The sequence below is a fragment of the Hippocampus comes genome, unplaced genomic scaffold (assembly GCF_001891065.2).
Source record: "Hippocampus comes isolate QL1 unplaced genomic scaffold, H_comes_QL1_v1.1 scaffold45, whole genome shotgun sequence".
In the NCBI taxonomy this organism is placed as follows: Eukaryota; Metazoa; Chordata; class Actinopteri; order Syngnathiformes; family Syngnathidae; genus Hippocampus; species Hippocampus comes.
Window position 1 is genome coordinate 1,901,314 of NW_017805783.1, and position 26,572 is coordinate 1,927,885.

Genomic DNA, 26,572 nt, shown 5'->3' on the forward strand with positions numbered 1-26,572 from the left:
CACCCCCAATCGTCACGGCGTGGGAACCGACCTCACGCCGCCCGCACACAAGTCAGGCCAGTGTACTACACCATCAGCGAAGAGCAGCATATATATTATTATTCTAATTGTCGACCAAATTACAGGTTCCATTAACGTCAGTACAGAAACATTTAATGTGGGATTCAAAATACCGTTTCTGACCAGATTTCAAAGGTGCACGGACCTTCGACAGATGTTGCGACTCGAAGTTGAGACTACGTAGAAACAAACATTTTCTCGGACATTTAGTGTAGAGCGTACTCAACAACACGTGCAAGTGTCGGAAAAAGAAAACACGCTCTAATGCCACTTTTCTCCCCACTTCCCCCAGTAGGGATGTCAACTTAATGGCACTTTTAAACCCCAAAACATCGTTAAAGCATGTCTCTCAATGAGTTTAAAAACTCGATAAAAGTGAATAGCACATATAAATATAGTTTTTTTTTCCAGGCAGGAATTAGTGAAAAGGCAATTTACCTACCTTGGTGGTGGTGGTGGTTCGAGGAGAAAAAAAGCTACGGAATGAAGCCTTCAAATGAGGGAAACAACCTCAAAGCAACAGTTGGACAGCGTCAATCAGAAAGAAATTCTCGACTGATTTGTAAGCTGCTACGATTTACTATCTGCTCTTTCCTCTCTGAGCAGTGGGGGTGGCCACCGCATGGGTATCTACTGTATGTTGTGATGACATATGAAGCTGTCTTCGCAGTGAGGAATCAGATGTGCGCTCATTTAAACTTGACATAATATATTATTGGAAATCGTATTCTAATGTCCGAGTCGATTTGTGTATCATAGTGTGGTGAAATAAGAACATAAACAAAGTAGTGGTATCACACAGTTTACATGATAAAAAATGTTAAGCCCTCCAAGTGCAGTTTTGTGTCAGACAAACATTGTAACCATCTAATGGGCTCAAGTAAAGCTTTAAACAGGGTAAAAAGATGTCCAAAGTCCAAAGATCTCTCACTTCAATTTTTTATTTATAGCGCAACATAAAACAATATTGTGGTATTTTACCAAATACACTATGTTTTCACATAATACACCATACACAGCTACAAAGAGAGAACAAAACCACTTTTTACATACTGCATCCTTAACATGGAAAATAAAACAAGAACAATCGAAAAACTCGAAAAGGAATGTAGCTGCCAGTTATGTGGGTAGATTTTTTTTTTTTAATTTGTATGATCCCAAATTTTGAGTGTCATTAAATCAGGTGTTTAATGGACTTGTAAAAGTAGGCCATGCACAGTGTGATGCAAACATCTAACTATGTGTGTGTGCCCACAAAATACGAAATACACAAACAAGTAGAATTAAGGAGATAAAGGAGGCAGGACACATTTTCTATTCCTCTTGTTCAAAGTCCAACATCTTAGCATTCTTCACAGGAACATTTACAATAACAACCTTAAAAGGGTCATTTCCATGTGACGTACCAAACATAAAATGCAGATCAAGCCTCTCCACATAATCCAAGATGAATTCAACGATAAAGAAGTTCAAGTTCTGTACGGAATGAATAATAAAATTCGAGTGCCCCCATGCTATAAAACAGGATTTCTATTAATTTCCTAAACCGCATGTCCTCATCTGAGTTTCGGACACGGGAACTTGTGCAGCATTTCAAATAAAACACTAAGCACCAGTTCAGTTTGAATTTCTGAAAAAACCTTCAATCAAATGGAGAATTCTCTTGCCATTTTCCAGGGGGTTGGGGAGGGGCGGCTTATAGCTGTGGTGAACAAAGTAATAGTTTACACAGTGACGTGAAGGTTTTGTGTTGTAGCACCAACTCTCAGAGCTTAACCAAACATTTAATGTACTCAAAAATGTTCATCGTATGCACCATTTGTATGCAATTTTGTGATGAAGGCTATTCATAGTGGTCGAACAAAAAACACGGGTGATTGCGTGGAAAAAAACTCCAATACAAAACAAGTACCGGTAAATCACAGACCCGGTGTATTCTAAACAAGGAATTATGAAAAGAAAGCAATGTTTTTCACAAAGATATTCTGCAGTCTGCATATTTAAGTGTATTCGATAATATCACAATAACAGGTAGAATTAAACAAGCAGTGAACACGCCCCGCAAGTTTCAAATTGCATTTGCAGATACCAGTGTGTTTCCTAAAGCCCTGCTCTTGGAAATGGTTATTTGCCATGAGGTTGATAACACCTTCATCCCTCCGTCCGTCACTGAACATAACTGCGCTTCAATGTCAAGACTGAACCGAGCAAGAAAAATAAAACAACAACAAAAACAGCCTCAGTGTGATTTAAGGTCACAAACCTGACCTACCAGCAACTCTAAAGATCACGATTTCAGCCAAGGTCTTGTTTGCTAGTTTAAACATTAGATGGTTTTAGTTTGAATTTGGTCAATAATAATAACAATAATAACACGGGACATTTGCATACAAGTCAGCTTTAGCAGTCGGGGAGTTTTGTTTCTTTTGGCGAAAAAATAATGTTCAATTTGTGTGGCAAACTAAGTGGCATGAGATTATACTGTGGTTTTGCAGGTTTCAGGTTTGCAGTAAAAGCTTTCCTATTCTCCGGTTTTGTATTCTTAAGAATTGGACGTTTTAACTTGTGTTTTGCAAGTAACAATTTTTTTTAACCAGTTACATGCTGATTTAGGATACAATTACAGTACTTGTGAGAGGAGAACAAATAGGTTACTTAGCATACATGTACACACAAAGCACAGGGAACAAGTGTACTGTTGCCAAAATACCCCCTACACTTTCAGGATTCACATACTATCCTCACCAGTTAAATAGTTTTACCTAAATATTTTACTATTTACATTTGTATCTCTCTTCAGAAAAAAACCCAAAACAAAAGAAAACAAAACAAACAAACAAAAAACTAACCTTCAAGTTGTCAATAATCGTCTTTCTTTTTGTCATTAAAATCAAGTTTAAAAGTGCTTTTATAAATCTGTTCTTCTCTATGTACAATTTGTATTAGCTATATAAAAAAAAAGAAAAAGAAAAAAAAAAGAACCCGATGACAATCATTATTATCAGCACAAATAAATAAAAGTAAACAAAAGAAAAAGCGTCAAGTGATTGCGGAGACCTTGAGCACTCAAAGGTACATGGCTGATTCTCTGCCCTCAGTAGCAAGTTGTGATTGTAACCAGTGTCTCAACGGCACGAGGTAGAGAGCTGGAGACAAATAAGGTCTTTCTACAGAAGAAAAGTACGGCGACCCCCCAAAAAGGCAGCCCGGCAACCGAGAGTCAGCCTGTACGCAATCACAAATCGTCACTCATTTTGACTTTCCCCCTCTTTTTTGTGACCCCCCCCCCTCCAATTTTTGAATGCATGGTTGATGGGATGAAATCAAAACACGCAATTCAAGAGACCCCAATCCATGTGTCTCACTCTTTGGCTCTTTTGCAGAAATAACGCGTGCACAGTGAGAGAGTGAACATTTCCGACGCAACAGGTACCGACCCCCAGAAACCGCGCGGCTTATCCAAGCATGTTCCACCACTAACGGGAACCAAACAATCGATGTACACGAGGTGCCTGCTGAAGGACCCGCCGTGCTCCGCTCGAAGATGACAGCACCATGCGGACGAGAGGATGGGCCTTCACAGTAAATCAAGTGTAGAAGGAGAGCACCAAAGTGGATGCGTGGATCACCGAAAGTACTCCTATCACTTATTATGTTCTGATCCGAGTTTTCTCCGGAATCGTTTCACATTTGAGCTTCAACAGAACAAAGATCAGCACTGCCTTTGGTGGACCTGTCATAGCTCAGAGACCCCTCCACTGGTCTGGCCGTGGAGGGCTCATGCAGAAAGGGAAAGGCGATGCCGGCTTCTGAATGGAACTCAGCCTAAGTGCTCGCAGGTTTCTGAAAAGGCAGTCAAGCCTGCCCTCTAGAGTCGACACTTCAAAGTTTTCACTCCTGACTGAGGAAGTTAACGTGACCCCTGTCGATGTCATCAATTACAGAGCTGCGATCAGGTGGACTTAGCAAACAAGATAAGCACAAAAATAGCACACTTGTTGTGGTGTAGTAGGTCGGCTGGAAAATATTTTCCCTCACGTACTACATGACCTCGATTTCAGTTGGAGCACCGAAGTACAGCATTAAGTGCCACACACAGTAATGGAATGAAACTCCATCAGAGGTGGAAGTTGAGCACCAGTCAAAAGCTGCTGGGGTGTAGAAGAGCAGGAGCACATTAAGGAATGACAAGAGAAGCAAAATGCACTTGACTCACATTTTGAATCATGCTCATTATCTTCCTTCTTTTTGCAAAATGATGATTGTTTTAATCGGAAGGGCCAAAGTATTTTAGTTCACCAGACACTTGAGTCTTCCAAAACATACCCAACCTGAGAGGCATGTTTTTTTTAGCATTGCTCACGTATGAACTGCTGGCAAAATCCAGTTTGAACAAAAACATGAAGGGCATTCCTGAATGCCCGACACAAATTGCAAAATTATGTTTCAGTTGCAGTCATGAACACGTATTTGTCGCAATTTTTAGGGAGCTCAGCGTGAAGCTGAAACTTTTTTTCATGAGAATCCGAGTTATCCACTCCCCTAACTTGTACTAACGAGATTGCTCTCTTGTCAAGCCAATTATGACTCCTTTTAATACGGCTGGAAGATTGACAAAGAAAAAAGAAAAGATTTTCCAAACATGGGAAAATGTCTTGACGGATTCAGATTGCCTTAAAATATACCGAACAAAAAGGACAATCAACATCATCAATAATAACATCATTTAAAACTATGATTAAAAAAACAAAACAAAACAAATCTTCATCATAATACCTGCAATAACAACATTAACAGTAACAATTGCAACCATAATAATATTGATAATAAGAGCAATATTTAGAGTCATTAAAATTCTCTAAACAAGAAACAACAATGGAGTTCCTCTCCTAGGGGAGAGAGAGGAAGAGCACCACAGGCAGCGTGTTGAAAGCCCAACCACTGCCTGACATGAGGTAAAAAAAAAACAAACAAGAATAAAAGTGTCCCCACTTCTGAGTGTGGACTGCAGAGGGGGACGATGGAGAGATGGCAGACCGTGTGACACGTGAGAGACATTCATCTTGCTCATCTCTCTCTTGTCTGGGGCAAGCACCATTACTCCACCGGCGAGCTCGCAGTCTGTCGGTGGCCGACGTCACACAAGGCAGCTGTAGGGCCCAGTGAGGCGCGTGAAGGTATAGGGAGACACGTTAACCATTGAGGTGGTGTGGAAAGTGGGAGCTAGCCGTGTCACCGGCCCCTCCCTCTTTTCTTTCGATTGTCCAACACCTGACATGGCCCCTGCCGCCGTGGCCCCCCATTTGCGTTTCTTGCTGAGCGCCTTGAGTTCATCCTGGGACAGGCCCAGGAGAGCTGCTTCCTGCTGCCTCTGGAGCGCCCGCTCTGCCAGCATCTTCATTTTGGCCTCCCACAGTGCCAAGCCATGCATGGGCTGCTGGAGGTTTTTGTGCTGATAGAAGACCAGAGAGATGCGAGAAGGGTGGGAGCGATCTGGCTTTTTGAGCGGAGTGGTAGCATGTAGTTCCCGACGGGCACATTCAATTAGTATGGACCCGTGGGTCGGCGCGACCGCTACGCCCCCAATGTTGGGATCGAGGAAATTGTGCTCACTATCAGACCACACCTCGTCGTCGTCTTCCTCGCGGCCCTTGGTGCTCTCACCATCACTCTCAGATCGACCGCGGTCCCAGAAAGCCTGATCCGACTGTTGCAGGGCATCGGGGAAGAGGCGTCCCTCAGGGGCAGGCGATGGTGTACTGCCCGCCGCTGAGCCGCCGCATGATTTCCAGGCTTTCTCTTGAACCCCGAGGGGAGTGGAACAGCGAATTTCACCGGTTTTGGACCACATCTTGTCTGGGTAGGCGCCGGCGGGACTGCTGTGCTTCAAACCAGGGCTGTATGCACCGTGTGCCATAGCCCGAGAGTTTGGCTCGGGACTTGGGGCAGGGCTGGCCCATTGCCTGGGAGTGACAGGCTGTGGTATGTGTGAGGGGGATTGAGAATTACCAAGATGAGGAAGTAAGAACGGCTGAGTGAGACTTGGCTGCGGTGTCCCCGGATGAGGGGTGCTCGGGCGTGGGGTGGGTGGACGCGGAGATCCTTGCTGGATGTTACCCGGGGCGCCTAAATGAGGGGAGGAGGAGGGAGGTACGTGGGGGACTGGTGAGGTATCTGATCCAGCGAGGGAGGTCCACGGTTGGGGATAAGGAGAAGGTTGCTGCTGGGGATGAGGGTGCAACATTTGCTTTTCTTCATGAGAAAAGAAGTCTTCATGCCGTTGTTTTGGATTGCGATGGTCCCAATTTGTGGGAACAACGCTGCCATTGAACCTGTTTCCTGGCCAGGTGTTAGGTTGGGGGGTGGAGCTCGGCGTGCTGGTAGCGCCTTGACTTGGCTCCGTCACCTCACAGACTGGCATATCCATTGGCTCCTGCTTGATGACTGGAGTGCCTCTATTGGAGGACTCAGAGGAGACAGAAGAAGGACGTGACTGGTTGTAGTCCGAAGGCTGGCTATTAACTTGGTTGGGTTGCTCGATATGGTCGGGATAGGAATGGGCTAGTCTTGCCTGAAGGCTGTGAATATCAGGCTTTTTGTCTACCTGGAAAGCCATCCTGCCTGCTTTGGGCAAAGAGCTATTGCGACCCTCGTAGGTCCTCATCTTGGGTGCGAAAAGTGCATTGGAGGGGAAGTTGAAGAAACCATAGTGCGATGCTGGCAGATTGTGGTTATAGCCATTGACTGGGTCTCCTGCTGAGGGCGGGCCAGTTGTGGGGAGGCCTCCCCTTGCATAGTAGGCAGGATTTGGGCACATGGTCTTGATTGCATCTGCTGTTTGCAAACCGTATCCATCCATCGGTCCATTGAAAGGATCCTTTTTAATGTTGGCCTTAAACTCTTGTTTAATAATTGCTGGATCTGTTCAAGAAAAAATACAAAGAGGACTTGAGAAGCACATTTTAGCCTCGCATTAAAAACTAACGATGAAACCACAACATTACTCTGAATGCAATTCAATTACCGTATTGGCCCGAATATAAGACAGCCCTGATTATAAGACGACCCCCTCTTTTTCAAGACTCAAGTTTGAAAAAAGACTTTTTGAACACCAAATTACTTTTTATACATAAAATAATTACAGTACATCTGAAACAAATGATTATAACAATATATTTGAGAGAAAGAGCATGTTATTTTGCCTCATTCAAATCTAAAGTGCAATCATATTCGTAAATGAATGGCTTCTGGTTTTTGAAATGAAAATTACATCATAACTTCTCCTCAGCTGCCGGTTACCCTGGCCGATCTTCGACACACTTTTCTCCAGATTGTCACTACGTTTCTCCATTTACTGTTATCTCTTCTATTATTTTCTTCTCTTTTCCTTGTTACCGCTATTTTTTATTTTTATTCTTCGTGCTACCGCTATTTTTATTTTTATTCTTCGTGACAAGTCAAGTTCAGCATTCACTTCAATGATATCTGGCGCCATCTAGTGTCGTGAATGGGTATAACGTCTAGACCCCGAATATAAGACGACCCCCACTTTTTCAGTCTTATTTCAATGCAAAAAACACCGTCTTATATTCGGGCCAATACGGTACTGTATGTGAAGTAAACAAGTCGAACCTTTATTGCCTGGGGGTTGAGGAGACTCACTGAAGCATCCTTCAGTCCTCACCACTGTCTTCTCTGGTGTTTCTGCTGCCTGCTGCTGGAGTTTAGTCTTCTTCTTCTCTGACGCGGCTTTCTTGGCATCCAGGCGGCGCTGTCGAGAGGACTTGGCTGGTTCGGGCAACTTGCGTACTTCTCGGCGGAAAGCCTGAAGCACCTGAATGGCTCCTGTCTTCATCTTGAGGTGCTGGCCTTCCTCGCTGCCAAATTCGTCAGTGGTGGAGAGTTTGTAGAGAGGCAAGACGTGGAGCTGTTCATCTGGAGGGATCTCCCCTACACTGCGGTTGTCCTCCTTGGTCAAAGTACACACCTAAAAGCGAGTAAGACAGTAAGCGAGTAAGTTGTGCTCCCTACAACTTCAATACTACCACCTTCAACATTTCACTCTAATGTCGAGTTATAAACAAGTCCCAGAATACAAAAGTCCATACCACTGTGCAACCATTGTAAAGGTTGTGCTGGTCCTTATGGGCGTGGGCGCAGAAGTCCAAGCAAGCAGTGACTCCAGCAAACGGTCTGCCTGCCTTCAAACCAAGCCTGCAGTCTGAAGCTTTCGTCTCTGATTGACACTGGCAGGGAGAGCAGAGAGATCACATGACAATTGCAAAGGAAATGATCTTTTCATTTTTACGATTACATCACAATGCCATCAAGAAGAACCTGATGAAGGATTTCCAAGTATATTCTCCAGAATTTGAAGCAAACGGAAAGCCGATAAATGGAAGGGATGAACGGTAACAAAACGTCTACTCTCAACATTCTGATATGTCATTTGATGCGCCAAAGTTTGCACATGCATGCACTGCACACCACCTGATAACGTTATCTGAGATGAGCAGAAGCAGTGTCGGGTATGACCACCTGTACTGTGCCAAACTGCCCAAGTCAAAGCTCTGGTGTTGACATGGCTTTGCATTTTCAATGCAAGCCAGCATCATACCAAAATGAACTGGAGCAGGTTGTTTGAAGGTCAAATTTCAACATGGATATTGTCAGTGAGCTTTGAGTTTAACAGATGCAACTTTTCAGTGTGTGCTGGTAAAAAGTTCATCTAGTCACACAGTGCTAATGCATGTTTTAATGCTCCTTGGAGGGGGGGTTAGACACTAAAGGCGCTCCAACTTTGTTGGTCAATCAGGAATGTGCGCGCAAAAGGCCATCTGTATGATGCAAGTCATGTGAAATCGCTCCGGTAGGAATTCAATCAATAAATATTCAAGTCTGGATATGTACCTTGCCACACTAATGGCTGCCTTACTTAAGTAGCACAAGGTGTTCTATAAATGACAGCTTCCCATTAATTGAAGCGCTCACGACCCGCTGCGCATTTCGGCATCCGGGTCTGCGTGCTTGTCATCCATGTGTTCCATGTTGAATTACAAATAAAGTTAAGTATCTACGAAACTTTAGTGTTTCAAACAGATAGGGTCATAACGGTACCATGACAATAACCATTAACACCTCTCACATTTGGTGACACGCGTGGTGTACAGTCGGACATTTCAAACTCAAGCAGAAAAAGGTCCCTGGATGCAGTAAACACTAATAGCAAGAAATATCGAAACAATGCAGGCTTTCAATCAATCTATAAACGCTGACATATAACAAGAAGAATGATGAAGGTGAAATCACTTTCCTGTTTTACTTAATTACAATCAATGGTCCATCTAGCCACTTATGTTGCACTACCTAATCACGTCACGAGGCTTCCATCCTTCACTCTAGTGGTTGGGATGTTAAACGTGAACTATTCATTGAGATTTTATACTGTCCGAGGGCTGAAATAATAAACAACAAATCTTCTCAGGCCATAAGACCTTTGTAAAGTCCTGGATCTAAATACAAATATCAACAGTGCGTAAAAAATATTAAGTATTTTTCCTGTTCCGTTGTTCTAAAGTGTGTAAAAATGTTCAAAAGGTATTTCTGATTGTTATGAAAATTATTTTAATCAGTATCCTTGTTGTATTTTGTTGAACTGAATTTATTTGTTGTTTTGATTTTAGCTATTATTTCACTGATTTTTACTGATATTTGACATTTTTGCCGTGGTATCTTTTCCTTTTTTTATTAAACCTATATATAATTGACTTGCTTTGTTAGCCGCTGCTTGTTGCAAGCAAAGTTCTAATTATCAATCTATTGTGTCGGTCTTTCCATCATCCAAAACTGCCGTATGCCAACTGAGATGAATATACATCAGCAAATATGGTCATGCCGTACCTCCCCAAAACGTATGCTACCAAATCCAATGCTACCGTAGCAAGTTAGTGCAGAGCCCTGTATTAATACAGCTCAGACAGAACATGTGTGCCTCATGTTACTGCTGAGTATATGAATTACTTCAATTACTACAAGACTGACACCAACCTAAACCGGAATGCAACTGTACAGACACCTTTCTCTGTAACTGGTCTTAAAAGGCTACACTAATCATTAGGTTGCATTGCTATGGAATCTTTTTGAATACAACAGACCTCTCTCCAAATTGTCTTAATTTTTAACATGAAAGGAATGCGACGGGTAAAGGTGGCGCATAATCTTGAGTAGATGTTTTCTAATTTCAGTATTCAGATACATATTTATCTATGCACCAACCTGGTTACTGTAGGCCTGAGGAGCCAACTTCTTGTACAATGGAGCCACTTCGGTGGCCAGATTCTGGAATTGATCCCTGAGTTTGTTCTCCTGAGCAGAAAAAAAAAAATGAAGACGTTGGAAATAGCATGACACACTCAAAATTCTGTTACATAAACGTTGACGATTTGAAGTAGCAGATGGACCTCTTCAGGGCGCTCTCCTTGTAGCCGGAACTTGCGCGGTGTTTTGCTTCGGGCGTATTTACAACCATTAAAGTACATGCTCCAAGAACAGCCAAAGGAAAAGGAAGCACCACAAGTGTCAGGGTCCTTGCCTTGACATGCACACGTACGACTGCAGGGGGAGACAGTGAACACATTTTCAGAATGAATTAAGATTACACCAAAATGTACTGTGTCATTTCAGCAAAACGCCACAAACTAAAATCAAGATATCAAGCGAACACAAAGAATAAAGAAAAGTCAGTATCCCAATATCACTAGTATCATTAAGTACAGTACGCTTATGAGATTTTGAATTTTGAGCAAATATCTGAAAAAACTTGTGTCTTTACATGTAAAAATTGTTGGAGTGATGCGTTGATATTTTTGAGTCGTATTTCCAGCAAGGCACCACTTGGGCTAAGCAAGTCCTAAGTCATACTTTAACAATCTTTCTCAGTTACAACATATAGTGTGTTGGAGTGAGATTAATGACATGATTTTTTTAACTGATTATAATACAAAAAAAAATTTGATTTTGACATCTTATAAAAGTTAAATGACCAACAAGTGAGAGCATGAGATTGAACGTATTGAATGGAATAATTTAAAAATTACATTTAAAAAGAAGAACTGAACAAATCGTACGCTGTATACAGTACAGTGATAAAGCGATCTCATACTCTATTGTCTTGAAAACGCTATTCTTTTTGTCAAGTACAAAATGACCATGTGAATTTCATGTGAATGCTACATACACCCTTGTAACATCTTTGCACACATTGAAGCCTTGAATAAGAATCACCCTTATGATTTTATTATATTTATTCTATTGTATGCTTTGTTTTTTTTGTTTTTTTCACAAATCCTTGGACCTACTGTGCTAACCTGGGACCTCGCAGACTTTATTTCATGCTGTGTAATGCGGAAATGTGGGTTGGTAAGACAAAAAAGGTCCGTGGATCCTTATTTCTTTTAATTTTGAGGAAAGGAAAATTCCTTGACTCCTTGAAAACTCAATGAGAAAAATTTCTAAGAAAGCAAAATAGGAATATACTGAAACAATAGCAAAAAACAATCAAACAAACTAAAAAAAAAAACCCTTTCAAAACAAATCCCGGTTGTGCCTGCGCGTTTTGACCTCTAAGAGGCAGTGTGGTGTCGTGCATGGATGGAGTACAAAACTAGAGAATAGAGCAGGGGTAGGGAACTCCGATTCCTCGAAAGCCATATCCCGCCTGTTTTAGAGCTCTCCCTACTCCAACACACTTGATTCATTTGTTCATGATTGTTTCAGGCATCCACAGAGCTTGTTGATGAGCTGATCAATTGAATCGGGTATGCTGAAGTAGAGAGCTCTAAAACAGGCAGGATATGACTCGTGAGGCACCCAAGTTCCCTATCCCTGCAATAGAGGAATTTGCGATTGAAATCTATTAAGTCGTTTTTCACAGATTGGGAAGAATTTTTGACTCTGAGTAGCGTTATCATACCGGTGTGTATGTGTTTATGTGTGAATATTCCTTATTTGAAGGAATACCACTGCTGAAGTTGATGGTAATTTGCTGTTAGCATTTGATTGGGATATTACACTCACTTTAGCATTAGCCCTAGTGATGTTTTAAAATCAAAGCATGTTTTGGATTTAAATATGCACCGTATGTAATTCTTTTTGTTGTGTGTTTAGTTTTACATTAACTCATTAACTCCAACTTAGTGTCATTAAACAGCTAAAAACACACTACGAGACAACAGAATCACTTGCAAGCAACATGGTGCATTTAAGGAACTTTCACAATGTCTGGAATTTGTAAACACACTGCACCGTTCTGCACATTAAGCATTTTTGTGATCGAGAGAAGAGAAAATCTAAATCAAGATTAATTGTCCAGCTCTACTTCAAGTTATACTTAAAAATCCCGGTCTACGACACAAAAACAGACATGGCTTTCTGCACAACAAACTTATTGCATCTTTGTCAAATAAATCCCCCACTCCACCTACTTACTCATCATTGAGGCCACAGCGTCTAGTGGTGGGATTGCCAAATTTGGTGAGAGTGTCGCTGATCTCACGGTACAGTGTGTCAGCCATAGATCTTGGGACACCTTCCCATGCCATGATTAGGATGATGATGACTGCATTTGCACAATGGTGGCCTGCACGATGACGCACCAGACACAGGATCTTTTCTTTCTCGCTCCCACGACGAATCACCTGATGGCATTCAGAGGTGACCATTGTTAGTGTCTCAACTTGCACAGATACACACTTGGAATTGTTGTCATGATACTTTGTCTGTTTTTTTAAAGGGGCAGTCAAGTTAAAATTTTCCTTGCAACAATATTTTCTTTGGTACACCATTAATCTAAGCACGGCATTCTTATAAATAATGTGAAATTTGAAGTAAGCAGCAAAATCCACCCGTTTTTATCCATCTGTCCTTTTGCAACTTAATGTCGACTGAAACGACATCACAGGACCTAATGCTGCATGGGAAATCTGACTCCTCTGACCTCCAACAGGAAAACGAACACGAGAACACCCCTTCAATTGTGTGGTCCGCGTTGTGAAGTTGGGAAAAAAAATACAGGACCCTGACTTCACTGACCGGCTTCAATCTGATGTCACTCGACAATGGCGAGCCCCATGGAGACACAGACCGTGAAGGGCAAAACATAATTTACAAGATGATGAACATGTTTATCTATCGTTATTTATTATTACATTAATATAGTTATTTGAAATAACTTCCAAGTAGCGCAATGTGATTTGTACTGATTGTGTGAAGATACACCATTACCTTACTGCATGAAGTTACTGTATTTGGAGAAAAGTGTGTAACATATTTTTTTATAATTAAAGGAAATTATGAAGGTTTGCTGGATGTCAAAATGTGTTGCAATGAACAATACCAATAAACTATTTATCGGAATCATCCATCTTTGTCATTTACATTGGCCTCAAATGCTTGGAGGTCGGAACTGGGGCGATCTGAGTGCAATATTGCAGATTTCCCACCTTCCTCGAATGCAGCATGAGGGCTCAGGTAAAGACCAATTATGGCTGACTTGTTTGGTCATGTAATGTTGGCAAGCTGAGCCAGAATACCGTTTTTAGACTAATGGGGCGCATGGAACATGTTGTAAAGAAAATGTTTTACTTTATTTACTTACTTAGTATCAAAGCTTGCATTTACATCTGTCCAATTTGTGTTATACGGAGAATGACGATAAGTTGAGTATTTATACAAGCAGCATGAAGCTGTCACTTAAACTTTATTAAACTATATTTTGTAAACAACCTACATTTGCCAATCACCAAATGTCAAGACATGCATTAACGGCTATTACATGCAGGTTTTAATGCAAATAGAGACATAAGATAAATATAGATGGTTAAGAGATCTAGAATTCAAAGACTCAATTAGAATCCATTCTGTGAAATGCTTGTCCTCACTTGGATCACAGGTGTGCTGGACCCCATCCCAGCTAACTTTGGGCGAGAGGTGATGTACACCCTGAATTGGTCACCAGCCAATCACGGGGCATTAATAGAGTCAACAAAGAATGATTCACAGCTCGTGAGAAGTCTTTATATAACCGTTCTGAAATGATGGAGGAAACCAGAATAGCCAAAGAAAACCCACAAAGGAACAGGGAAAAGCTGCAAATTCCATACAGCAAGTCTGAAACCTGAATTTGAAACTTTGGCCTCTAGATTGTAAAGCGAACGTATGAACCGGGTTGTCCAGTATGCCGCCCCCAGGTAATACAATGTTATGTAAATGTGTTCTCTTTTTCTCTCATTTTCTTTCAGCTATTTAAACATATTACCACACTTGACTGCATCCTCTGAAATGTTTACTTTTGAAAGTTTGTTGGTACAGGAAGATCAAAAACAACCCAGGCTGTATTTCCAGTCCAAAATAAAAAAAACGAGGGTAAGTAGTTTGGAAACATTCCATCACAAGGTGCCCAACAGGTTGTGGGTGACTTACCCATTTGGCAATTGGGCAACCTCTTGAGCTTTTGCCTTCTCGGCCTGTGTACACCACTTTCTCGATCCGGATGGCCTCTCCTTTCTCCCCATACCTGTGCATGACAGAGTAACACATAAGGGGTTATTTTATTATGAATCAAACTTCTGAACACTGTATAGCCAAACTGGCTTCTCTGACTCCCAGACTGGCTTACACACTCAAAACACTTTACAGTGTAGTGATCGTATACAACCTAGGAAAAATTTCCAGAACCAAGTGTCACATAAGATATATAATTCAAACCCAAAGTATGAGTTGTCCCCTTCAACGTGGTCCAGACAACCAACAAGTGCATCCGCAATGAGAAAAGAAGCGAGAATTGTGGCGGGACAACTCGTGGCTGCTTCACCATGACAACATGCCTGCTGGTGAAATCTTGTAAATTAGCTTGTAAGTAGGTTTTGAAATAGCTTTTCTGATACCAGTCCTGGAAGATTTCTGACACATCTTGTTGCACCTGTGAAGTTCACATTCCCCAGTGAAATGGTTGATTCCCTCCACTTTCCCCACTGAAATCAATAGTTATGTTTTTATTGCACCTTATTGTACAGTAATTCCTCACATATGTGTGAATCAGCATTCAGAAATTCAACTTGTCATGTTTTTTTTCCTGTGGACCCCCCCCTCCCCCATCTAGGTGCACAAAAACTTCAAATGGGTGAGATTTTCGAACTGATATGGCACAAGATGGCACCAAGGCTCTGTCTAAAATCAAAGTAGTGCATTTGTGTCAAGTGATAATGTGATTAAGTTCAATCGAGAGCCAAACTTAGTATGTGGGGAAGAAGCCAAGTTTAGTATGGGTTGTTCGCAGAAATTACAAGATAGACATAGCTGCGTGCACGTGTACCTTGTGCACTTCGGGTATTTTATTTATTTATTTTTTCAAAATCAAATGATATTAAAGGCACTCTGCGATTGGCTGGCTACCAGTTCGGGGTGTACCCCGCCTACTGCCCGAAGACGGCTGGGAAAGGCTCCAGCACCCCTGTGACCCTCATGAGGACAAGGCATGCAGTATGTCATCAATCATCAATCAAATGCTGATGCTTTCTACCAATGGAGTGTTGCCAGTCGATTAACGCGAGATTCCACACCCAGACGCCCCTTTGTTGCAGCGATATTACAAAATAAAAAGTGAAGAGGCAGATTTTTCCAATCATACTCGAGGATAGCTTCCCAAAACAATCTGCGAAAGGATGAATTCACAAATATTGAACTGCAGCTATGTGGAAAGTCCATTCTATTAGAGAGGAGTGGATAATCCAACCACTGGAATGCTGAGATCACGTGCACGTAATGATAAACGTGTACTATACAAGGGCTTCAAAGAAAAATTCTGCCCCACAATTTTAAATAACCTACCACACGCATAAGAATTAGCAGAAATCAAAACTGATCAATACAATATTTGTGAAGAAGATCGTCACCCATTGGTTGTTATTAAATTGTGTACAATACCTTATTGCCATAGCTGGTGATCAAATTGAACTTAATCCATGATGGTTTTCTGCCCAAAAATGGACTGGTGAAGTTACTTGAAGTTGCTTTCATGTGTGTTTCTCATTTGTGAAGGTCAATTTGGAGCTAGAGAGGGTTTATGGACACAGTCTGGGATCAAGGGTTGAACTGGGGGTGTGGCCAGGTCATTAGAACTTTTCAGATGTTGGCTTATGGCTCATATCAAATCTCCTGACAGCTTGATACCTGCCATTGTGAAAACTTCAACCTGACTAGAATTGGCGTGACAGTGAGGACAATGGTGGCGCACTGAATGGGAATCACCCTAAGGTGGCGGAGGGTTTGAAATGAGGTCTAAGCTCCGTCACCACAGGGGGCCTTCTTGGGTCAGAGGTTGGTCAAAGGTCATCCAGGAACTATGGGGTCGAACCGAGTGATGTCATTTCTCAAACAACAATGAGAGTTTTTTTAGCTTAACATCCCCCACAATGTCAGTCCTCAGCGAGCACGATTCACAAAGGGCCTCTCAATAAAAATCAGCACATAAAACGTCGGCTGTTATTCATACGATGAAATCCAGTTTCTAAAACAATTAAGATGTTGCACAAGAGCGACAGGATTTGGTCATTACGCTATTTATAGCCCCCCTGCCCAGATTGTAGATAGAGAGTGAAAGTGGGATAAAGGTAGCGCTTATTGAAAACCTTTACGTTCTTCGCTTACTTCCCTCATTCCTTTGTGATCATCACTTGCTCTCCCTTTCTCTGGACTTTGATATCTATCCTTCTTCCTTCATTATTTCTCCCATTCTCAGCTATCTGTTGCAGCTTCTTGCTTAGCCTGTGTTAGGATGATGAGGATGATGATGATGACAACGATGATATTTCCTGTAACCCCTGTCGGATTCTGGGTCATGGATTCCCCAAGGGAAAAAATGTGAGGAGGTGCAGGAGCAGGAGCATACAAGGGAGAGGAGACCCGAGAGCATGTGGGAGGAAGCAAAAGAGAAGACAAACCGTGTCTCCATCAGGTCTCGTATGGAGGCCACAGTGGGTCCAGATCCCAAGTGATTGTAGTAGGGCCCTTCATCTTTCTCCGGGGGTTGTTCTAAGAAAAACAGAGAAACTTAATCATAACTACACCCGGAAGGCACTGTGGAATATTGCAAATACTTTTTGAACTGTAAACCTAGAACAAACATTTCATTCTGTACCACGTGGAAGTAATATAATCAGCAACACTGTTGTGTACTTTGCAAGTAAATCTAATACTTGATGAGCTGCATGAAATTATCCTGTAAAGTAAGAGCAACTTAATGTATGTTAACCTATCACAGGCTTTTTGGGTTGCTCTTTGTAGTCAGCTGATGAGGTAAGTACTGAAAGTGTGCATGCGTCTCTCAAGTTCAGAGGTAATAAGAGATCACGTTGCCTGTAGAGAGACAGTAGGGCGTGGCTCAGTGTAAACACTGAGATCACAGCTCAAGTATATCCTGTAGTGATGTTACATTGAGGCAGCTTTTTTTTTTAAAGTGCAGCTGGAGTGTTCTGAATAGGTCTGCCATGATAACAAATATTTCAAGAAGATATATTTCCCCAGAAACTATCCCGATAAATTATAGGATTTTTTTTTTAATCGCACTGAAATAGTGTTTTCAGAGCACAAGTATATCCTTTTTAAGTGCAACTATGCTTCACATCTCCAGAATATCGAACATTTACATTGGAATGTAGAACAATAAAATATCATCGACAAAAACATAAATGAAAATGACTCAGGCGCTGTTAAAAAACATACACTTCAACAAATTTTAAAACCACACATTATCTCTATTGGCAGAGTAAAATGAGATGTCTTATCTCCTTCAGAATGTCATTTTTGCACTTGGGTGTACAATGCTGGTATGGCTGTTCGGAAAATTCTTTTTTTTTTTTTTAGTCAGTTTGTACTGCCCATCTGGTCTTCAGTTAGGTAAAAAATGGAATGGAACGATCACAGAAAGGATGTTCACAGCATTATTATTATTATTATTTCTGGTTGCATATTTTTATATCTATGTATATAGTTTTTTATCCCCCAGAAATATCTTTTTTCTACATATGCCAGGGGTGTGTAGTGACAGGCAGAAAAAAATCAAATGTTTTTCCATTGAATGGCAAAATGTACCTTTTCAATCAACCTGTGTATCCACCTGTTGCCATTCATCCGACAGAATAAGTCATGGCTCCCTGCAAATATATCAGCTTTGTGTTCAATTAAACAAGCCCAGATTTCACATTGAGTCAGCACATTTGACTGCGTTGAAACAAGTATTAATGCCTTTTTATATTTTTATTTGGTGGTTTTTCTGACATCAAACAAGTAACTTGGCTCAACGAAGCTTGTTTTTCAACTGATCTGATATTTACCCTCCTAAATGAAAGGTCAAGTTATGAAATAAGTCTTGTATGATGCATTTAGACTGATCTGTTCATGTGAACCTACTGTATAGTGATTTCAAGTGGCAGTAATCCCTCCATTGCAACATCTCTAGGTATCAGAGGTCTTAAATTAGAGAGATACAGACTTGGTCCGCTGGTCTCACTGTCAATTGTGGAACTCAAAACAAGTATCTGGTGCCCATTACAAATACAAAAAGATCACCAAAGAGGACAGCTGACAGCCGATGCACATGGTTGCGGCGGCTAGCATGACCGCTACTTGGCTACCCTGAGCGCTACTGTTGCCTGCTGCGCCTCTTGAGATAAAGGGTTGCCGTGTCTATGAAACAACGGGACACATGCAAACCGAAGTGAATGTGTCCAACTAAATGGTTTCAACGGTTTTAAAAAGCTGTTCCACTCCAAGTGCTTTTTTTTGAATGCGAGCAGGGTTGACTTACAGGAGAGGGAACGGATCAGTGCAGCTCACTGCTTATTACATATGAAAACATACACGCATATAAGTGACCATTTCTCGAGTCTGGAAAAAACTATTGTGTCCATTTTATTAATCAAGCACTAAATAATACTGTACCACCAGTGGTTCTCAACCTGGGTTGGAGCCTCTGCCATGGAGGTTAAGATACACCCGACTCAAGATGTCAATTAGTTATGACACGCCCGCTTGGCCATCACTGGCTGCAGATGATCACATGACATTGCTTGACCAATCAGTGCTGTGGGAAATTTAGTTCGCTCAGTAATCAACGTGTGACTGTCGTGATAGTACGTCACGTGATTTAAAAAAAAAAAAAAGATCCATGCTATGTCGAGCAAAAAAAAGAAAGTGGTTGGACAAATATGTCAAACGTGGTTTTACATGCTTCATGGAACGTGATTTAAAAAAAAAAAAAGATCCATGCTAACTATGTCGAGCAAAAAAAAGAAAGTGGTTGGACAAATATGTCAAACGTGGTTTTACATGCTTCATGGAACGTGATGGGACTCAGCGTCCTATCTGCATGACTTGTTCAGCAACTCTAGTCTCACACAGGCAAAACTGAAGGAATACTTCTTGATACTGAAAGGAGATGGGGAATACAAGAAAAAAATAGATTTACTTTTTTTCTGTTTTTAATAAATGCGTTTTTTATGTCTTGAATTTGGAAAAAGTCATATTTTTGTTTTTCACTAATGAAGGGTGCGGTGAATGTTCATATGAACTGGTTGGGTTCGGTACCTCTAACGAGGTGAAGAACCACTGCTGTACACAGTAATTATTATAGATTGTAATTATCGTGACAGGCTTAGGCTCCTGAAGTTGTGCATATTCAAGTATTTGACATTTTTTCATAATGTTGCTCAGTTAAAATAAATATATCGCCATATGGCAAGTGAAATTTTAAATTACATTTTTTTAAAAAATCAATGTTCATCCTGTAGCTCCCCGGAAGATGGGGGGGGGGAAAAAAAAAACAAAAAACAAAAACGAGCGTCAGAAAATAGCAGAATTAGCACACAGGCGACTGAAACACTAATTGCTGGAAAATCAAGGTTGTCTCCATATAGCAAAAGATCAACTTCACGACAGTGCAGTTATTGTGCTTGCAACATCTTTGTGGAAGACTTCACCTTTTTACATTCATTTAAGAGACTATGATCTGGTAGGTGAGCAATGCAGTTGCTATTTTTGTGTGAATATGGACATCCATGAGGTAATAAATGATAATACATCATTAGAATTCAAACAGGCTTTCCTGAGGAAAAAAAGGAGGCATCTGTGGGTTGAGGTGAGTGTTTTGTTTCAAGTGGTCTACACAGCCTTGCAGTTAATTACAGTGGAAGCTACTATATACAGTTCGAATATAATTCTGCCACAGAGTTGCCATATGTGCCTGTCAATGATTTATCGGCCCAACCATTGCTTTGTGCAGCACAAAACAGTGAAGCTGAAATTCAAAGTAAAAATCCCAGTGGAATGACCTTAGTTTTTGCACTAGTGTGCAGAAATGACTGCAAAAAATATATACCAATACTGGCACAGTGACTCACCCACACAGGTGCAGTTGGGGGAATCTGCCTGTAGATCTTTAGAAGGCGTATCCAACAAGCTCCTGGTTGGGGTGTCTAAAAATTTTAGGGGGGACTCTAAGAACCCTTTCAAAGATGGAGAGAAAGGCAAACCATCCTTAGTGGGTGTGTCCTCCTCAGAGACGGCGGCTAGCATGACCGCTACTTGGCTACCCTGAGCGCTACTGTTGCCTGCTGCGCCTCTTGAGATAAAGGGTTGCCGTGTCTATGAAACAACGGGACACATGCAAACCGAAGTGAATGTGTCCAACTAAATGGTTTCAACGGTTTTAAAAAGCTGTTCCACTCCAAGTGCTTTTTTTTGAATGCGAGCAGGGTTGACTTACAGGAGAGGGAACGGATCAGTGCAGCTCACTGCTTATTACATATGAAAACATACACGCATATAAGTGACCATTTCTCGAGTCTGGAAAAAACTATTGTGTCCATTTTATTAATCAAGCACTAAATAATACTGTACCACCAGTGGTTCTCAACCTGGGTTGGAGCCTCTGCCATGGAGGTTAAGATACACCCGACTCAAGATGTCAATTAGTTATGACACGCCCGCTTGGCCATCACTGGCTGCAGATGATCACATGACATTGCTTGACCAATCAGTGCTGTGGGAAATTTAGTTCGCTCAGTAATCAACGTGTGACTGTCGTGATAGTACGTCACGTGATTTAAAAAAAAAAAAAAGATCCATGCTATGTCGAGCAAAAAAAAGAAAGTGGTTGGACAAATATGTCAAACGTGGTTTTACATGCTTCATGGAACGTGATGGGACTCAGCGTCCTATCTGCATGACTTGTTCAGCAACTCTAGTCTCACACAGGCAAAACTGAAGGAATACTTCTTGATACTGAAAGGAGATGGGGAATACAAGAAAAAAATAGATTTACTTTTTTTCTGTTTTTAATAAATGCGTTTTTTATGTCTTGAATTTGGAAAAAGTCATATTTTTGTTTTTCACTAATGAAGGGTGCGGTGAATGTTCATATGAACTGGTTGGGTTCGGTACCTCTAACGAGGTGAAGAACCACTGCTGTACACAGTAATTATTATAGATTGTAATTATCGTGACAGGCTTAGGCTCCTGAAGTTGTGCATATTCAAGTATTTGACATTTTTTCATAATGTTGCTCAGTTAAAATAAATATATCGCCATATGGCAAGTGAAATTTTAAATTACATTTTTTTAAAAAATCAATGTTCATCCTGTAGCTCCCCGGAAGATGGGGGGGGGGAAAAAAAAAACAAAAAACAAAAACGAGCGTCAGAAAATAGCAGAATTAGCACACAGGCGACTGAAACACTAATTGCTGGAAAATCAAGGTTGTCTCCATATAGCAAAAGATCAACTTCACGACAGTGCAGTTATTGTGCTTGCAACATCTTTGTGGAAGACTTCACCTTTTTACATTCATTTAAGAGACTATGATCTGGTAGGTGAGCAATGCAGTTGCTATTTTTGTGTGAATATGGACATCCATGAGGTAATAAATGATAATACATCATTAGAATTCAAACAGGCTTTCCTGAGGAAAAAAAGGAGGCATCTGTGGGTTGAGGTGAGTGTTTTGTTTCAAGTGGTCTACACAGCCTTGCAGTTAATTACAGTGGAAGCTACTATATACAGTTCGAATATAATTCTGCCACAGAGTTGCCATATGTGCCTGTCAATGATTTATCGGCCCAACCATTGCTTTGTGCAGCACAAAACAGTGAAGCTGAAATTCAAAGTAAAAATCCCAGTGGAATGACCTTAGTTTTTGCACTAGTGTGCAGAAATGACTGCAAAAAATATATACCAATACTGGCACAGTGACTCACCCACACAGGTGCAGTTGGGGGAATCTGCCTGTAGATCTTTAGAAGGCGTATCCAACAAGCTCCTGGTTGGGGTGTCTAAAAATTTTAGGGGGGACTCTAAGAACCCTTTCAAAGATGGAGAGAAAGGCAAACCATCCTTAGTGGGTGTGTCCTCCTCAGAGAAGCAGGTGGTGGAAAGAACGGCTACATCGCCAGAGGCTTCAAATTTCATCCGTTTAGCTATGGGGGAAGATGGTATGCTGAACGTTTCCTGTATCTGACTTTGCTGTGGATGCTTATCAAGTGGGCAGTCCTGATTTTGAGAGATGGCGGAGTGGGGATCCTGCTGCTCCTTCACTGGGGTCACTGTGGATGTTTGATATGAGGTAAGTTCCCTTTGAACTTCAGACTCATCTTTGCTGGCATCCGTCTCCTTTTTGTTCCTATGCGGTGTGTAGCTGGACTCAGGGGTGTGATTGGAGGATGGCTGATGCTGGGTGGTTGGTGATGTGAGATCCTGGGCACTGGTCTGAGACTGATTCATGATCTGTGATGCTATAGCTGTCTCGGACATGGCTTCAGTGGAAGGTGTGTCTGCAGCCGAGTCCCCAAATTCTGCTTCAAACTGCAGTATCAGTTCTTCATACTTAGGATCTATGTTTATGAGACCGGATAACTGTGAGGTGTTTGGTATCGATGTGGAGGTCAGAGATGAGGCAGTGCTCACATCGCTATGGACTAAACTACCCACTTCCTCTGCCTTAGCATCGGTTCCATGGGCCGTTTGTGGGGGCACAGAGCCCATGAGGGTGGGATTGTTCATTGACAAAGCAGAATGAGTGGAAGAGGGAGCCATTGAGAGGTTGGAAATTGATACCTGAGATTGGGCTGGAGCAGGGAAACCTGCAGCAATCACCTGAGTGGAGTTACTGTGGGAGGATAAAAGGGGCAGTGAATCTGGTTGCAGGTTATTCGGGGTGTTGCCTCGGCCCATCATCAGGACTGATGTTTTTTCCACAGTTATCTGACTCTTAGGCAGGAACGCTGGCACAGAGGCTTTTTGCTTGCTCTTCTTAATTATAATCTGTTTGGGTTTAGGAAGGACAGGGCCTGGGAGCATCCCGCTCATAGCTTTCATGACAGGGGAAACTTGGCTGTTTTTTTTCCTCTTGGGTTCCTTGAGCTCCTGTTTTATGCTCAGATGATTGAAAGCATTGGCTTCCATCTGAGGCCACCATTTTTTTAGGTTTTGGAAAGGCGCAGCTGATGCACCAAAGCCAGGGGAATGACTAGAGAAGAGGTTCCTCTTGTAGTGAAGGTGCTGTTGCAAAGCTGCCTGAGTTGAGTGTCTAATGGCTGCTTGACCAGGAGACATGGGAGTACCGGGGTAGTGGCGAACCTGCAACTGACCATTATCCAAATTGTAATGTCCCTTGGAAGCAGAATGATCACCAACGTCTGTCTCTTGCTTTTTCCTGGGCACGCCTTCATTCTCGGTAAGCTGCTGTGTGGATGGGAGCTTGAAAGAGGAATTTCCGAACTTCCCACTGGTGTCACCCAGAAGGTCTTTGAGCTCTGACATTGGGTCTGGCCTCGTGCGAGGTGTACCGGCATCGTGGTACAGGCGCTCTTCAGAAGCTCCGCGTGTGTCCTGCAGCCACTGCTTGGGACTCCGGCCAAAAGTCTGAGGATTTCCCTGGCCTCGAAAGGGAGAGGTAGAAGCATGCGGGGGCTGGCCCTGTGATTGGGGCCTGTGGTGCTCACAGGACACTGCTGCCTGCTGGTCAGTGTGAAATCCTGGAGGGATGGACTGAGAGCGCGATGATGGACAGGTGACTGCAGAGGATGGAATCAATTTAGTGCAATTTAGAAGTGGAGATGTGAGGTTTTGGGTATGTTGGTGATGATGGAGGTTATTGTTAAGGAGGGCTTGGTCTGGAGCACCAGGACCTTGAGTCCCAGTCCCAGATAACTGTGTAAGGGCTTCTATGGCAATAGCAGTTTGAAGACTGACGTTCCTTTCTTTGGCTATTGAAAGCACCTGTGGAGAGCAGGGAATTGGAGGAAGTTTCGAGCAGGCTACTTGGCCAGCGTTTGTTCGTTGTTGTTGCTGGAGATATGAAGAAGTCGAGTGTTGGTGGTCGCCGTTGGCCTGGAGATAGGGCTGATTCTGCAGATGGGAGTGCTGAATATTATTAGGCTGTACATGTGGCGAATCAGTCCTCTTGCTGGTGTCTTGATTCTCACTGGCTGCCAACTTAATTTTCTTCTTCAGCCACTCAAGGTAGTCTGGACAATCAGGCCCATCACAGTCGCAGTTCGGAGGCTTGCGACCATGTTTTGCATGGTTCAGTGCTGCCTGCAGGGTTTTCATGTCTTCTGAAGATGGGTGGCTTGCGTTAGGAGCCCCCGCAGAGTTTTCAACGCGTGCCCCATCAGCACCCATTTCCTGGGTGAATTTCTCATACAGCTGCATCATGTCAGGCTGCACTTGGACGCAGGAAGAGGTGGTGGAGGGAGGTAAGGTGCCGGCAAGGGCAGAAAAAGTGACCAGATTGTGAGCATCTTCCATGTCCACATGGTGGACCGGTTTACTTTGTTTTGCATAACTGCTGTTATGTTTCAGCAATGCTTGCTGTTGAACTTTGCCAAGTGTTGGCACCCAGCACTGCTTTTGAGGTACATCTGTTGCCCTCTTCTGCTCTGTTTCTATAGATGCCTCATCGTCATTAGGATCGCAATTCACCCCATTGGGCAGTTCCAGGCTCAGCACGCCTTCCTGGAGGCGGTCATGTGACCCAATTTCCATCTGGTCTCCACCTCTGGGGCCATCCAATGAAGTGACTTCGTGAACAGTCTGAAAGACAAACATAAACAAAACAAAAAAAAAAGGAGCAATAAGAGAGTGTGCTTTGTGGCTGCTAAAGAAACAGTAAACACTAAAACTTCATATAAATGCATCACTGAGATATAACATCTTGCCTTTCCCTCTTTTCCCTCCACCTTTTACCAATAAACAAGCACACACCCAGTGCTGTAAAGGCAGATTAAATAGGTTAACATGTAAGGTATGGAGTGCTGCTTTCGTTGACAAATGACACCACACGTAATCTATCGACAATGCCAGTGTTGTGTATAAAGGGACAATCCATGGCAGAATTGTTAAACCATGCAAAACAGTCTGTTAGAAATTAACCCATAGTACAGCACAGCGAGACGTGTACACACACTGAGAAGTGAATGCGGAAGAGGAATTGTTCTTTTCTATACAGTCTTTCAAGATTGGAACATATTTCTAATCAATGGGTCAAACAAATCTACCCAAACTTTCAACTTCAGATGACCTACTGTCTCAGTTTGGTGGGAGAAGTGACAAGTGAACTCTGCTATAACAGGTATCGCTTTTAGTCATTTCAGAGTTGTCTTTCTGCAAACATTGCACTCATTACAACAAAATGCGTGTTAAGTGCAAAACTGGTATCACTATCAGTGACTGCAATTGTAACTGCTGTGTCCTTGTCAAAAAAAGAGAATAACAAATGAAACCAAATTTTTCCAACATGATAAATTACACTAATATCAATCAGGACTAAATGCCCAACGCAGACCACTGTTAGGAATTGATGGTTATTTGCTGATTTACTATGAAACTGGAATTTCAGTGCATCGATTTATAACTCCAATTCACCAGCAAACCATATCTCACGAACTTTACTCATAAAATAGGATTTAAGAGTCAACAGAGGCATGATCAACATAGATCATCCAAGAGCAAACACACAAATCATTAACAGAGTCCAAATAGTGTCGACCACTGGCCGACTATTCCAGAATGTAGAAAACAATGGCAGACTGATATTGAGCCTTAGCACTTCGGTTGAATACATGTGTTGAACTGAATTTGTGTTAGGATGTTCCAACACAAGAGCTGTATCAAAAATACTTCCGTCCAACACAGAATCATGCTCAGTATTGACTATCACTGACAAAAGATATTCGATTAGCCATATAGCTAAACTGGGCATCAGTACCTTACTGATATGACTTTATAATATTTTCATTATAAAGTCATACAGGTTGTATTTGATGGCTTAGGTGGTTAAACAAAATACATACAATACATTTAATGCAGTAAATATACAGTGAAGGTCAGCACCTGCGGATTCACCCATCTGTAGATTTTTGTGAATATTTAAAAAAAATATTCTTTTCTATATATATATATA

The 26,572-nt window shown here is 41.9% G+C and overlaps 1 protein-coding gene across 8 annotated transcripts in view; it reads right to left on the reverse strand.

The window, feature by feature from the left end:
* Window positions 1–985: 985 nt before the first annotated feature.
* Window positions 986–26,572, reverse strand: part of tet3 (tet methylcytosine dioxygenase 3) — a 50,759-nt gene continuing 25,172 nt past the window's right edge. For 5 of the 8 annotated variants that reach the window (XM_019885169.1, XM_019885174.1, XM_019885172.1 and 2 more), the window contains 9 exons: window positions 22,368–25,203; window positions 17,058–17,148; window positions 14,539–14,632; window positions 12,547–12,755; window positions 10,521–10,671; window positions 10,336–10,425; window positions 8,169–8,306; window positions 7,693–8,047; window positions 986–6,981 (listed from right to left, as the gene is read on the reverse strand). In XM_019885169.1, the coding sequence (XP_019740728.1) occupies window positions 5,198–6,981; window positions 7,693–8,047; window positions 8,169–8,306; window positions 10,336–10,425; window positions 10,521–10,671; window positions 12,547–12,755; window positions 14,539–14,632; window positions 17,058–17,148; window positions 22,368–25,203 (5,748 nt within the window). In that variant the 3' untranslated portion in view covers window positions 986–5,197. Of the gene's footprint in view, window positions 6,982–7,692; window positions 8,048–8,168; window positions 8,307–10,335; window positions 10,426–10,520; window positions 10,672–12,546; window positions 12,756–14,538; window positions 14,633–17,057; window positions 17,149–20,513; window positions 20,646–22,367; window positions 25,204–26,572 lie in introns of all 8 variants that reach the window. The other 3 variants (XM_019885168.1, XM_019885176.1, XM_019885175.1) reach the window with 1 other exon arrangement.